This window comes from Myripristis murdjan, chromosome 23 (genome assembly GCF_902150065.1).
Source record: "Myripristis murdjan chromosome 23, fMyrMur1.1, whole genome shotgun sequence".
Classification (NCBI taxonomy): Eukaryota; Metazoa; Chordata; class Actinopteri; order Holocentriformes; family Holocentridae; genus Myripristis; species Myripristis murdjan.
In genome coordinates this window covers 19,656,711-19,672,708 of record NC_044002.1, presented here as the reverse complement: position 1 = coordinate 19,672,708, position 15,998 = coordinate 19,656,711, and the positions used below count along the sequence as shown (strand labels likewise).

General features: G+C 42.1%; 1 protein-coding gene across 1 annotated transcript in view; it reads left to right on the top strand.

Moving 5' to 3' along the window:
- Positions 1-15,524, top strand: part of tmtc1 (transmembrane O-mannosyltransferase targeting cadherins 1) — a 120,382-nt gene extending 104,858 nt beyond the window's left edge. Inside the window, exons 11-19 of the mRNA XM_030046228.1 lie at positions 945-1,088; positions 2,865-2,973; positions 3,714-3,816; positions 4,429-4,564; positions 6,833-6,977; positions 7,245-7,382; positions 9,781-9,903; positions 13,169-13,246; positions 14,003-15,524. Coding sequence (XP_029902088.1) covers positions 945-1,088; positions 2,865-2,973; positions 3,714-3,816; positions 4,429-4,564; positions 6,833-6,977; positions 7,245-7,382; positions 9,781-9,903; positions 13,169-13,246; positions 14,003-14,128 — 1,102 coding nt within the window. The 3' untranslated portion in view covers positions 14,129-15,524. The remainder of the gene's footprint in view (positions 1-944; positions 1,089-2,864; positions 2,974-3,713; positions 3,817-4,428; positions 4,565-6,832; positions 6,978-7,244; positions 7,383-9,780; positions 9,904-13,168; positions 13,247-14,002) is intronic.
- Positions 15,525-15,998: the final 474 nt, after the last annotated feature.

The window sequence follows — 15,998 nt, the reverse complement described above, 5'->3', positions numbered from 1 at the left end:
GCCTTCAGAGGTGATGTGAACTTAGTGTGACAGAGATGCTTGGCTCCATGAAAAAGACGAGTGCAAAACGCTTGCCTCTTACTGACAACTTCAATGCCAAACTGAGCCATAGATAGATAGATAGATAGATTGATTGATAGATTGATAGATAGATAGATAGACAGACAGACATAAAACTCCTGCCTACTCTAACGTTTCTAATTTTACCTTGTTTTAAATTGATATAGCCATGCATTCTTCTTTTATTTCTATTTGGTATTTGTTGTGTGTGTGTTTTATATGTACCTTGGCATCATCGAAAACGTGGGGTCTTCTTCAATGTGTTTTCTGAGATTTTAAATAAATAAATGAATTAATGAAGTATCGTTTTTCTTCCCAAAATACGTATGTGGTGTTTTTTCAGTAAATCCCTCTCATTGCAAAGCCTTTATTTAGCATCATTTATTTTGTGTGTGTCGAAACAAACCTTCATGATCAAAGTGAGAAGCAAATTTTGCGGTTACAGGCAGAGCAACACGAACTCAAACACACACACACACACACACACACACACACACACACACACACTGCCGCCTGTAGTGTTTTTTAGAATATTTCTACTGTCATTCAGTAGCATCGCTGCTGCTGAAAATACACCCTGCCAGACCAGGCCATCGCTGGAATAACAGGGGAAACACTTTATAGTTTATGCCCAAGCTGCTGAGCTATTTAATCATCTACCTTTTCTCATGTTTAAACAGCAAAAAGTTTTCCAGAGTTTAATTTTACCAGATTTACCTGTGTGCTGTCTCATTTTTCTGCCTGATTATTTCAGCAAAGTTCTATTATAGCAATTAAAACCATTATGCACCTGTCTTACTGAATTGTGTAGTTCTTTAATGCTTTTCAGTAAGAATATGTATGGAAGCTAATCATCTAGTGTTTCTGCTCCTCTCCTCTCTCAGGCTGTATCCTCGCCACGCCAGCGCCATGAACAACCTGGGCACTCTGACACGCCACCCAGAGGAGGCAGAGCGCTACTACAGGCAAGCCCTGGACATCAACCCACAGCACAACAGAGCTCTGTTCAACCTGGGAAACCTGCTCAAGTAAGATGCACACAAACGCACATATTCACACACAAACGCACATTCATTCACACACACACACACACACACACACACACACCGAGAGGTTATTTCAAGACAGACGTTAAGCGATGCCAACTGTTTTCATCACTTTGGCAACAACGGCTCAAGCGTCACTTGGTGAAATGCGGCAGAAATTGGAGACACTCATCACAGCTGGAGACATGTTCAAAGTTGTGGTAGCAACTTCGTTGACAGCCTCTGATGGAGGAGGGAAAAAAAATAGAACATTTTTTCTCAGCCTGGCAAAATTGATGACAATCTTCACAGCTGGAGAAAGCCTCAATTTTCCATTAGCAACTTTTTAATTGTTGCTTGTTACTTGTGGCCTTTTTTTCTCAGCGGCACAAAGTGATCTCAGCAACATAAATTATCTTCTTTTCATTACATCTGTCTTTAACAAAAGAAAAAATGTGGAAAATGGGTCTTTAGCAAATTAACAATTAGCACAATCACTTCAGTTATGATGGGGCGGCTCCACAATCTACACAGAAGAAGTGTGTGTGCTTGGTGTGTGTGTGTGTGTGTGTGTGTGTGTGTGTGTATGCATGCTCGCACTTGTCTTAAGTACAAGGGAAATATACTGGGATCAGCTGTACATATCTCTCCCCCTGTGTTGCTCATGTGTTTAAGTGACACATTTGCATTCATGCCCGCCTCATCCAAGCTGCTCTGACGATATTTTCTGAGCTCCTTGGCTGCATAAATCAACACAACACATGCCAGTTAGACAAATTTCCAAAATGCCCTGCCCTTCAAGCTCATTAAGCATCAGTGTTTCCTGAAACAGTGTTTTGTATTTGGGAGGCCCGCCCAGCTAACAGCCTGCCAAGTACTTTATTTATTTATTTATTTATTTTTTGATTAATTTTTTTTTTTTTTCAGCGCTGTGGTGCATGAAGCTGGCGGTCCTCACTGATATAGTTTTCAAACAGTAAAGATCTGACGAGCACTGCAGCATGTTCGTGAACTACATTGACCATAATCCATTGCACCTACTAAAATGTCACAGTGACACAAACTGAATCATAAGACATGATACTCAGATATTGGCTGCTGTGATGTTGAATTGCCATTAATTTATACCAGACTGACAGACTTTAGAAGCTGAAAAAAATATGAGTCAAAGGGCTTACTAGATTAAATTCATTAGTAGACCAGTAATTATAATGATAATAATAATAATGATAATAACATATAATAAAACTGATAACTTCCCTTCTGATGTCAGTGAAGTAAACTGACACTGACCATTTTTTCACAGTTCAGTGTTGCAGCAATTGTAAAAGTTGATTTTTTTTTATTTTTTTTTTGTTATAGGCAAATAGTGGGAACTCCCATGAGCTCTGTTGGCTCTAATGGAAATGGTGTCAATGATAGAAGCACAAATTAAGTCCATTAATACGGCTCAGCTTCATTACCATCTCTGTATTATCAGTTTAGCAACATCGATCCACTGCACGAGTCCAGGTCACACCGGGATACACCGGGAGAGCTGTGTGTGTGAGGGTGTCTGGCTGTGTGTGTGTGTGTTTGTCTTTCTGTTATGTGTATTTGTTTTACATGCATGACCTGCAAATGATGTGTGTGCACTAACATGACAGTGGAAATTAAACCAAGATAAAACATGCTATAGCTGTGGTTGGCATTATGATTACTTACGGTGATGATGACAGTGATGATGATGATGATGATGATGATGATGATGATGATGATGATGATGGTGCTATGCTCCAGGTCCCAGGGCAAGGAGAAAGAGGCCGAGGCCCTGCTGAGGGACTCCATTCGCTTCGGTCCACATTTCGCTGATGCTTACTCCAGTCTGGCGTCACTGTTCGCTGAGCAGGTAAAACACCAGCAAACACGGTTTTAAATCTTGTTTGTGTGCTGGAATTTGGCGGATTTGTCCTTTAACACATTTTCCTCAGAGGCGACAGAGTGTGGCGAGCCCTCTCTGCTTCATAAATGATTGATTCAATCAAAAATCAGCAGCAGAGATAATCAGAAGAAAACATACGATAGACGAAAACACTAGACAGAAAAAACAAAAGGACAAAAAAGTAGGCAGAATACAAAGACACTTATATCAAGGTAGGGCAATGCAATCTGTCGATGCGCCATACAGAAGATATACACATCAGTCATGTGTGAGCCTCTTGAAGTATGCACTTGGTTACCCTGTGTACATAGGTGAAACAATTTTACTCAGGCATGGTTGCAAAATTAAATTTTCTAATGTAAGAATCCAAGGGCCGACACGTCTCGTCTTTATCTAATTTTCTCTGATGTAACGTGATTAAAAATGTTTGTAACCAGCATGAAAGGTGTGGGGAGGATCTGCATTCGATTAAGATCAGGCGTCCAGCAAGCAAGGTGGCAAAAACAAAAGTGTCTGTCTGCATGGTATTAAATCGTTATGGCAGGGGTGAGGCCCTCCATATTACAGTAAGAAAAACTGGTTTTGGTCTGAGTCCTGAGACCCAAACATGTGAAAGATCATCAGGATTCGCTGCTTTTTAACTGCTTCTGTCATGCTGCTGTGCTCCCCTTTATATTCAGGCGTGTTTTGTCTATATCCTCCTGCAGAAGCGGTTTCCTGAAGCGAATGAAGTGTATCTGCAAGGCATTGAGAACTGCCCCGACAGCTCCGACCTGCATAACAACTACGGAGTTTTTCTGGTGGATACAGGTGAGCCGAGGCCGCCGACCCTCCGGCCTCAGAGCCGATAGAAACACACACAGAGGCACCTGTTGACACCACACTCTTCTGCTGCATGCACACACACACACAGAGGTTTTCATTAACACCACACTCTTCTGCTGCATGGACACACACGGAGGTTTTCATTACCATAAAGGTTAACCCACAACATCAGCGTGCTCATATCTGTCAGGCACTGTCATTTAATTAAAATGAGACGCCACCCAGTCGTTTCCATCCATTATAACCCTCCACACCCATTTTTACTTGCATGAATATTATGTTATTTATCATAAATCTATGTAAGTTATTTGCTAAGCCTAACTAATCATTTGATCAAAGATCTGTGCCATCTGAGTAAATTAATCAACTGATTATAGGGGAAACAGAATAATTTAACAACAGCATCACGTAGATTATCACGGGCTGCTACAACACTGGGGAAACACTGGGGTGACATATTTTTATCAGGATTTTTCAGAACTGTCCTGTCTTTCTCTGCGTCCTCCCTCTTTTCTCCTCTCTATCCTGCTTCTGTTGATTCCCTCCATCATCCTTTTCGCTGCTCCTCTCCTCCTCCGTCTCTCCTTGCTCCTCCAGGAGAAGGGGAGCTGGCTGCGGCCCACTACCAGCAAGCCGTCCGACTCAAACCGGCCCACTACGTCGCCATGGTGAACTTGGGCCGCCTCCTTCGCTCCTCCAATGAGAACAAAGAGGCGGAGTCTTGGTATAAGAGGTAAACTTTTCCCTTTGGGCCACACTGGCCAGCGTTCCAGTTTGTCGTCCCAGTGGAGGAATTAAATGCCAAAACCATCACGCTCGACCAAGACGCCAAAGAGATCGGGCGCATTCAGCTCACATCACAGAAATATTCTTTTAATTCATTTTTTCCTAAGTAAAATATGGAGTTGTTGAGGGGGGAAAAAGCACAAACATTTTGGCTTATGCCGTCTGTGTGCAATATATTTTTCTTGGAATTTTCTTTTAAACACCGTCCTGTTTCAAAACAACTCCAATCAGGAATAAATTAAATGAAAAGTAAAGTATATGGCAACTTCTGCATATCCATACATGTATTTTCATAATAAGACATAGAAAACACCTATATATGTAAGGCCAAGGCTTTGATAGTTTACTGAAACTAAACTAAAAACTAAAACTAGGTATGGAAAAACATTTTAGTTAACTGAAATAAAAATAAAAACTAAACTGTAGGAAAAAAACAAAAACCAAATCGTTATCGTGCACTTAAAAAATTAACTAAATAAAAAAAAAAAATAATACAGAAAATGTTGTTTTAGCCATTGCCAGTTTGGTCAAACTAAATATTTAAGTTTTTAAACAACATAATTGAAACGAGCAAACCCACTCTGGAGGCAAAAATTAAAAATGAAAGAAAATTTTTTGAAAACTAATTAAAAATACAAAACTTTATATCTCTGATATGTATTCACAAAGCCTAAAACATGACAAAGAGACGTCTAGATGAAGGCATAAAGCCTCTCCTTTTGTGCTTTTGTACTTTTATGTTTGTATTTCTTTGCGACCCTCTGCTGTACGTTACCTGAGGGAAGTCACAGGATTGAAAACACACTGATAGATTCAGGTGACGATACATTCAGACTCCTCTTTGAGACTCGTTAGTTTCAGGCTGCTGGTGGGTGGAGCCTGCTCGTTAGGTGGCATTGGCTGCAGCCGAGCTGAGGTTTGAAAAAGCCTCAGTTTGTTTGAGGTCAGATGGTGTGTGTGTGTGTGTGTGTGTGAGAGTGTGTGTGTGTTTGAGGGGGAGACGCCAGCAGTCTCACCCTCTGACTCGGTTTCTGTCTCTTTGTGCTCACTCCCCTCCTCATCTCTGGTCTCTAAAGTTTATTTGGCCAAAGTTTAAAGCCGTCGCAGTGCGGGCGTGTCAGCGCACACTGTGGGCACCAACCCGTGTTACCTTTCAGAAAGCCCCTTTTTCTTCTTCTTCTTCTTATTTGAGCCCAGTTATTTTTGGTTTCCTTTTGTTTTGTCACTGTTTGTTTGCTCGTTTCCTTCCCTGCTGCTGCTCCAATGGTCTGCTTTGCTGCGGGGAGAAAACATAATTAAATCTTGACAGAAAAACTGCGGCATCCTTGGCTCTGAACAAACAAATTCAAATGCATTTTATTAGGGCGGCGTAACAATAAGGAAGTTAAAACTTGAGCCACACTCTCGCAGTTCCGCTGCGTGCCGTCATCGGAGTGTGACCGAGAGAGTTCTGGCTTGTAAAGTGGAGAGATCAGTCAGTCGTGACTGCCAGCAGGTGTGAACGGGAGTTGACCATTAAAAAAAATAAATAAATAAAAAAGCTGGGAACATTAAGCCGCAAATTTGGCTCTGCTTGAGCTCAGTTTATACAATGATGAACATAAAAGCCGCAATACCAAACATCCTCAGATAAAAATGCAGTCGTAATAGAAAACACAGTATGGCTAGAGGACACAGCTGTTGCGGCGATCAAACCTGTGACTGGTTGGTTACAGACCGTCTGTAATCCTAACCCTAATCCCAACCACCACAGTGACAATCTGTAGATGTCCTAGTTCAGACGCCGTTCCACCATAAAGAGTTCATTAAATCTGAGCTTGAAGAGGTAGCACAGGTTTATTTTTTCTGTGGTTCAGTTCCTTTTTAAGTTTAGCCACAGGGGGACATGGCTATTTTTCCTTCTCAGTTTTTTTTCTTGATTGAACATGTTCAACAAACATGCATTACCGCAGTCAATCATTTCTGAAGTCAAAATGAGCTCACTGGTTTATATTTTTCTCCAAAGTCACTTGTAATTAAAAATGACTGACTTTCTGTCCTTTTAACAAAATGTCTTTCATTTATTTGAGAGTAAACTCCAACAGCCAATTAGTGAGGAGAGTTGATCAGTGCTGCCTTGACCTATGACCGACCTCCCCCACACATTTACACTAGTAACTATCTAACCTGTCCTTTGGCGTACCCTGAGTTGTAACCTTTGACCTTTGGCCCCAAGGGCGCTGCAGGTAACGAGGAAGGTGGACATCCTGACGCCACTGGGGGCGCTGTACTACAACACAGGCCGCTACGAAGAGGCTCTGCAGGTGTACCGAGAGGCTGCCGCACTGCAGCCGGACAGCACGGATATCTGGCTGGCCCTGGTGAGGGTACACACTCATTGACACACTCACACACACACACACACACACACACACACACACACACCATGAGTCACTGAATCAACGGATGCCAAGACATCTGTGTGTGGCTGTCACATCGTGAACACTCGCCAGCACGACATCTGTCTGGCCGTGAACACACTGCCAAACCTTGAATAAGCCATTTCTCTTTTCTCTTGGTTTCTCTCTCTCTCTCTCTCTCTCTCTCTCTCATTCTCTTGCTCTCTCGCTCTCTCTCTCCCCCTGCAGGCTCAGGTTTTAGCCATGGCCGGTCGCACCAAAGAGGCAGAGAAAATGACCCTGGGCATCATATCTCGACAGGGCAGCTGTATCGAATGTTACCGACTCCTGTCTGCCATCTACAGCAAGCGTGGCAATTACACACAGGTGTGCTTTTTTTCCTCTGTGTGTGTGTGTGTGTGTGTGTGTGTGTGTGTGTGTTTATCTGTTTTTGTGTCCTCGTTGTCTCTTCCTGGCAGGTAACACAAACAAGTTGTTCAAACTATGAAACTCAGTGAATAGAACAGAAACCCCACTGGGGGAGATCGTTGTCGGCACAATGGTTGCCGTGGAAACGAATCACATCTACTTCATATGATCGCCGTGGAGACCGGCGTCCCGTCCGCTGCCCATCAGCTCCTCCGTCATCCTCCCACTCTGCTCTCTCCGTCAGCGTCATCGTTCCTTCTCTCTCTCCCTCATCCCTCCATCTCAGCAGAGCCGTCCACAGACTAACAGAATCAAAGTTGCTCCTGTTTTTATATCGGCTGCTCAAAATAGCCCTCCTCCTCCTCTTCCTCCTCCTCCTCCTCTTCCTCCTGTGAGCTTCGCCGGAGTGACTGGCTGTCTAGACTGGGAGAAGAGGGTTTTCCCTGTGGGATCCCAGTCTGAGCCGGTGGGAGGCTGGAACAGACCCGTCCTGCACATCAGTGGCTCTCAACCTGGGAGCTGCACCGGGATTTATGGAGTCTGGGCGAAAGATATTTATGTAATATGCAAATTTATTGCCATGGTTTCAGTGTTTGTCTGCAAGGCTTATTCCAGTAAACTGTCCTAAAAAATAAAGATACACAGAAAAAAGCAAACTCAAACTTAAAAAACAAAACAGGGGCCACTGGTTCACACCTGGATTCACCACATCCTGGTATTTCATGAGAAGACTAAACGTCTCTAATAATTTGCACATTTTTCTTCACCTTTATTATCATATTGTTAATTGTTGCCTGCAGTGCATCCATTTTCCCTCATGAAATAATGAGCAGTGGCAGCCTCTGGACTTTACTTTGATAATTACCAGCCTCAAGACGGAGAGCAAAAACCACGACCTGGAGGAAAGCTTCACCTTTTTCTGTGAATGAAGCCGGAGCAGCGGCTCAGCGTGGCGTCCTGAGGGGCGGAGGGCTGAACGGGACGAGGTGCCCTGCAGTGGAGACGAGGCTCATCAAACGGCAGCCTGGCTCCTGTCTCTCCAGCTCACACACACACACACACACACACACACACACAAAACATGAAGCTCCAGTCTGCTAAATCCACCGTCCAATCCTCCTCTTAATTGGCTTAAAGCAGCAGGACTCTCTCTCTGCTCTCTCTGTCAGGCTGACGCTGCTTTTCATCAGGAAGAAAAGGGATAAATTATGACCCTCCAGTCTCTTGTTCTTTTTTTTGGCTCTGCTCTTTCTGTCTGAGCAGCTTTGCTCTAAATCAAGTTTGATTTCCTCTCCTCCCTCCATCCCTCTCTCCTCCAGAGACCTTGGTTAGACGTAGCAGGTAGTGAAGGAGCGTCTGTGGGCGATTTGTGGAGCCCGCTGTGATTTCTGTTTTAAATCAGCAGGGGACTCAACAGGCAGGCCAGGAAATGTACACTTCAGCTTCACACCCCACCGTCTGTCACCCAACTTGGATAAGAAATCCCGAGTGTATGTGTGTTCAAACATTAGCCAAGGCATGTTACCTTTCACAGTTGTAAAAGCACAGAAAGTCACTCATCCACATCTGTTGCTTCTGCGGTCGCATTTTGAACATTATTTCAGTTTCACTCATCTCCCCGTTCACTCCAATGCATTTTATAAACTGAGCCAAGAAGAAACTTCCAAGTAAAACCATAAAGAAGTTACTGTTTTTAAATATTTATCCAGTTTTATCCAGTGCTGAGGTCTGAAGAGATTATGAAGCTCATGTACCTCTCTGACATAGCGACACTGAGAAAATAGACCCGACATCAGGAGGTTAAAGTAAAACCACAAGGTCGACGTAGATTTGGGAGCAAACACAAACCTGCAACTTGTTTATTTTAAGCTTTTAACCTGATTCGTGTTTCATTTGGAAGTCTGTCTTTGGGCTTTGGCTTGCAAAACAAATGGAAGTGAATGGGGAGATGACTGATACTTCAGTTTTCAGCATTAAATGTGCAGCCACAGACGTGGATTTAGGTTCACATGAACAGGTCAGTGTTTAGATTCGGATTCTGATTTATTCGCTCTAAGCCACACATCCTGGTATGGAGTGCAATCTTGAAATCACCGTCATTTAAACAGAGGAAAAACATTACTCAAAAGGCACCTAGTTTGCATTCTATCTGTGTAATAATGAGCAGTTTAAACAGACAGATGGTTTACAAAGTACCTTGGCTGGTACTTCTCTCAGTAATTCTCTACAATGCTTGTATTTTTACATTTAAAAAAAAAAGTGATTCTTTTAAACTGTATTCCACTCCAGACCTTTAAATCTTGCCGTTATGTTCATCAGACGTCCATATTGCTTTAACCCTGTGCGTGTCCACCAGGCTCTGGACGCTCTGGACCGAGCCCTGCAGCAGAATCCCAGCGATCTGACGGTGAGAGCCGAGCTGCACTTCTCCAAAGGAAACCAGCTCCGAGAGATGAACCAGCTGGATCGAGCCTTCGAGGTACCGCTTTGGATCCTCACTCCCCTCTTTCTTCTCTCTCTCTCTCTCTCTCTCTCTCTCTCTCTCTCTCTCTCGCTTCTTCTTTCTTAACTCGCTTTCTAACTCTGCCTTGTCTTTTTTTTCTCTCGCTGGAGCTCGGCCTTGAGCAAGCAAACTCTCTCTCAAAGGGCCTGATCAGCTCTCTGGTTCCCGCTGATCATCTGCTTTCATCTCCTCTGTAGAGAATACAGTAATGTTAGCAAACAGCTTGTAGCACATTGGAAGTACTGCTAACACAATAGTGTACTTTACAATAAAATGCTGGAGAATGAATGGAAAAAAAAATAGCTCTTTCTATCACCATATGGCAGCAATCCATGCAGAGAAATAGATGAAGAGCCCAGGATTTAAGTTTGTCTTGCGTGTGATATCATCAAAACTCTTCTGCTTACAAAGAGGATTATTGGAGATTAAAAATCACAGAACAAAAAAGTAAAGATTTATGTGATGGTTTAACCTCTTCAGCCACCGAAGCAGCTCCAAACACAAGTTTACGTGGCCGGACTTTGTTCAAACCCACCGGACTTAATTTTAAATTCTAGTAGAGGATGAACGAGAAAATATGCCGAAAGTGATGCACAAGACATCTAGACTTTTTCCATTTGATGCGATGTGGCAGCCATAAAACAACGCCATCTTGTGGTTGAATATTTCACTTGGTATATGTCGCTTCAGTCGAGCGCTGCAACCGGCAGATGCAGAACATGTTTGAATTGTCGAACACGATGAAAAATCATCTCTGTCCCTAAAGTTTGTTTTTTTTTCAAGGGAAATCTAAGGGATATCAGTTCACAATATTAAGTTGAATTTGCACAGTGAAATCTACTGCTCCTAACAAAGCTTCATGGTGCCCCTTCCTCTTTTCTTGACTCTGCCTTCTACTTTGTAGATTTTGTTGTCGACTCCTCGTCACAAACACTCTCTATAAAAGCCGGAATGCTAATTAGAAGCCCAAACCATGATGAATAGACAGTAATGGATTTTTTTTCCAGTGTAAAAAAAAAAAACCTTTAGCATTTGCATTTCATCTATTTATTAGGTTGTTTTTTTCCCTTTTTTTTTCTTCTTTTGAATCCGTGGGCGTCGAGAACCGGGCCTTGGGTGTTTGAATCGGCAGCGAGACTTTCTGCACTGACACACTTGAGACGGAGATAAAAGTCTCAAAATAAACCGCCTTCAAAGTCTTACTTCAAACTAGTTTTTTTTTTTTTTTTTTTTTTTGCAGGCTCTTCGGCTCGTGTTTGTTTTCCTCCCGATAGTGATAATGTCAGCGAAATAACACGGCATCCCTCCGCTATCTGTATCAACTAATAAACCAATTTCCCTCCGCCAATGCTGCTCATATGAAACCACCAGTGACCTGAGATAACCTCCTTCTCCGTTTTCCTTGCCTCGCCTCCACTCCATCAGCGCATCCCACAAAGTCATCTCTCTATTATTTGCTCTCTCTCTCTCTCTCTCTCTCTCCTTGGGCCTTTTTTTTTTCCCCTCAGGAAGTCAACAAAGGCTCGCTGGGCACGGTAGTTTGCTCACACATAAAGTCACTAGGAGTGTGCCAGTGTACTTTGTTTGCATGCAGCTTCCCAAAGTGGCAGTGAAAGCCCGGGGGCCGAGGTTGTGCCGCCTGACAGTAATCTGAGTAATGAGCTGGATCCATTATCTGGTTGTCGAATTTGCGGCCGCAGCCTAAAACGGCGCGGCTTTTTAACCGCTGTCATCAATCATTTCATCAGCAAACCTTCCACCACTTCCTCATTTGTTGCTGAGTGCCTTTTTATTTGCAGTCCTGCATCGAGTCGGGTACTCTCTCCAAAAAAAAAAAAAAAAAAAAAAAAAAAATCCCCCCTGGCAGGCAGAACAGATTAATCATTAATCAAAGTGCAGGTCGAAATTCAGCACTATATTAGCAGGGGTGGAGGTCGCTAATTACCTTTTTTGCTCGTGTTGCTGCATGTAATTGAGCTTTTTGTGTGCTTTTTTTTTTTTCAAGTCATGAATTTTACCTGAACTTAACTCATGTGGTAAAGTGCGTACAGAATGTCAAGACGAGTCCCGGCCGCGGCGTCCCGGGTTCGAACCCGAGCTCAGGCCATTTGCTGCATGTCGACCCCTCTCGCCTTCCTGTCTCTCTCTACTGTCACTATCAAATAAAGCAGAAGTGCCAGAAAAGCAGATAGATTTTTGTGAAAGTGGTACTCAGCTGCGGTTTAAATCCCATCCATTGCAGAGCGCATTTTGTCGGCTCTGCAACTGGAGCGTCGCAAAATCAGAAAATGTGGAGCGTTCAACCCTGTCGTCTAAAAATCACGTTCCCGTACAACTAGGCAAGGCAAGGCAAGGCAAATTTATTTGTAGAGCACAATTCAACACAAGGTGATTCAAAGTGCTTTACAGAGACATTAAAAGCAGCAACTAAACTGCACACTCAGCGACATTTTGAGGAAAATGTATTTTTGTTGCTGATTATGTTCGTAACATATAACATGATGGTGTTTGTTGATTATTGCAAATGTTATATTGCTTTACCTTAACTTACCTTAAGTGGGTTTTATGCCTAAACCTAACCTTTCTCTAACCTTAACAAATTACTTTTGGTGGCTAAATGTAAAAAAACTGGCTAAGATGATATCCAAGATATGCTGATTAGAAACGTGACTCATCAGAAACACCTGACAAAAACATCATGGAAAATGCAGTTTTCAACAGTTATTAAGCAGAGATGAAGAGTATAATCTACCTTTACTTGTTTGTGCAATTTTTGTATCATTTCCAATATAAAGAATATAGTTTGAACTTTGCAGTCTTGTCCTTTTTTTGAATTGCATGTAAAAAAAAGATGCATCCAACAGAAGTTACTGTTTCTAAAAAGTACCACTGTAACTTTTAGTCACGGTTCATTGTAAATGACCTACTTTTTACTTAAGTGGATTTTTACAGTGTTTTTAGTCCTTATAACAATTAATCTGTTGTTTACAAATTGAACCATGGAAATGGAAAGTTTAATTATGATGCAATTAATTAATAAAGGGATGGCCTGTAGTCTGCTGTTTTAATTGAGTCTGACTCAACTGACTTGACCAAGACTTAAATTGAACAGATTTGGGTGTCATGATGGCGGCTGTTTGACATGTTGTGGAGGTTTTGATAAAATTTCCTGACATGCACCTCTGTCTTTCTCTCTCTCTTTCTTTCTCTCTTTCTTTCTTTCTTTCTTTCTCTCCAACAGAGTTATAAGCTCGCTGTGGAACTCAAGCCTGACCAGTCGCAGGCCTGGATGAACATGGGAGGGATTCAGCATATCAAGGTATCAGAGCATTTCACATTAAAAGCCACCCTATCTTCTAGCACCTTACTGATATATTGGCTGGCCGATATTATCAACCGATATGAGCTTGTTGCAGATATATTGAAATCAGCGTATATGTTGGCCAGCATGCAAAAAGACAACACCTCCTGTAGTAAAAAAAAAACAAAACACTCAATCATTTAAAAACAGTGTCATTAGTTTGTCTAGTTTGTACGGCAGCGAGTCACAGCTGAGCAGATGGAGCCGTGGACTGTGCTAAGAAATTTATTGCCCAGCTGTAAAATATCAAGCCTCCACTATATGACTTCATTGCCAAATTAGACAATTTCTTGCTACAAATGGGTTCATGTATAACAACAAAAAAAAAAGATATGTTATTTGAAGTTGGATTCATAAAACTGTCATGAACATTAATGAATATTTATCCCTGTTGCCATTAAGTATCACTCAGTCACTTTTGTCACTTTTTCTGCGAAGTTTATTTTTCACAGCAGCTTGACATTTGCCAAAACAATGTCAGTTGTATGGAAAGTGATGACAAAGTTAATGACAATGCGATGTCAGTGTTATGAACACAACTTCAGAGCGTTGCCCAAAAAAAAAAAAAAAAAAAAAATCAGCCGATATATCATCATGAGAGGCTCTTTACTCCCAAATAACCGCATCCTCCCAGAAGATTCAGTATTTAATCGGGCTCTAATATCTGTGTGTGTGTGTGCGCGCGCGCGCGCGTGTGTGTGTGTGTGTGTACAGGGGGATTACGCAGCAGCCAGGATGTACTACCAGAGAGCTCTGCTTCTCAGCCCCGGGTCCAAACTCCTGAAGGAGAACCTGGCCAAGCTGGACCGTCTGGAGAGGAGACTGACAGGGGGAGCGTAGACCACCACGGCCCCCAGGACGCTGCACCAACCTGGGCATGCACCAGGGGAGGGCAACGGGGACCCTGGAGCCCCAAAACCAGCCCACCAGGCTGCTGGATAAAATGGACCTGGTTCTGCCTGTCTGAGAAGACAGGAGGAGGGTGGATATGACGGGGTGTGAGGAGGCGGAGGGGGTGAGGAGCCAGAGTCGGGGGGGATGAAGGAAGCGGGTCAAGCCAGAGCCGAGAAGCCTTTCCTGGGGTACGCAGGAGAAAATGGCTCCTTGGAGGCTTCTGGTGAAGACCCAGTGAGGAGGAAAAAAAGACATCCTGCGAGTTGGAGCTCCACACACAGCCCTGTCTGCATCAGCTTTAATTAAACACACACACACACACAAACATCTGCTTTACACATTTGTGTTTTCTTTTTGTTTTGATTGATTTTAAGTTCATATGAAGTCATTCCCCCATGTGGCACTTAACAGCTCAGATTAGCAGTCAATCCTCCGCTCTGCCTGTGATAATTTTCCATGCACTTTCATGTCTGAGCAGTGGAAGTGTAAGGAAAATGTCATGTTCATGAGTAATAGGAAGGGATTTGATACTAGGATTAATTTAATACTACTCTCTGTCGTGGAACAGTACATCGAGCACACTGCAAGAAACATCAATGATAACAAGTCATTTAGTCTCATTAAGCATTATAAAAACTTGTTTTTTCTTACAACAAGTGAAAAAATCTGAGATAATCCCACTTGTTTCTAATGTAATTTAGTTTGTTCTCGAAGTATAAATATGTTCAAGGCAGGATGAGGCAGATTAGCCCACTAGTATCAGTGCAATTCTGTAAATATTAGAAACAAGTGGGATTATCTCACCCTGCTAGCAGTTTTTTTTTTCACTTTGTTTGAATAAAAACAAGATTTTAACACTAAATTTGATACTAAATGAGTTTTTTTTTGCAGTGTGTAACATTTCATCAGGAATAAAAACTCATTTTTTGGAGGTAATGACAATATGGTGAACTTTTAAACCTGATGCATCTCAGATTAGGTGACTTTTTAGAAATATATAATAAGATTTATAAAGATTGCTTTCTTAATAAACCTAAAACACACCCTGTCCACTTGACCTCCATGTCGAAAACTGGCTCCAAGGCCTGGCGTCCCAAGCCTTTTGCAAGTGTAATAAGCTAGTGTGTCTGCTCCTGTTTTTCAGGATTTGAAACTTGTGGCTTCACGCGCACCCATACCCTCATATGAAGATTTCTGATGGACCGTTTGTTTGTATTTCTGTTGCTGTCGCTGTTGATTGTGAATGAAATTTGTTGTGGAATGTAAAATGGTATGAAGTTGAACTGACAAGTGCAATGACTGACTTGCACCATGAAAATAAAATATATATGTTTTATTATAAGAGTGTTTGGAACTGTCGCTCTCTTCAAATGTAGGCCGATAACGTTACGGGAAGATTACACCAAATTGCTCAGATAATCAGAGTCATTTAGCCTCGTCTTCAGTGTCAAAATCTCGTTTTTTTCTTAAAACAAGTGTAATAGTTCCGCTTGTTTCAAATGCTAATCAACTTGTTTCCAGATTTTTCTTGATCCTAGTGGGCTGATCTGCCCTTTTCTGCCTTCTTTCAACATATTTGTACTCGGTCCCATAAAATATCCTGGAAAAACTGCATTGGAAATAAGGGTTTTATCACGTCCGACTGGGAGATTTAATCACTTGTTTTAAGAAAAAAAACAACAACATGATTTTAATACTGAATATGTGACTAAAAGACTTTTAAGATGAATATTTTTTTTCGCTGTGTAGTGTTTCATTAGGTGGTTTTCTTTCACAATCGAACATGAAACATCCAGCCTAAAAGTATTTTGGTCTG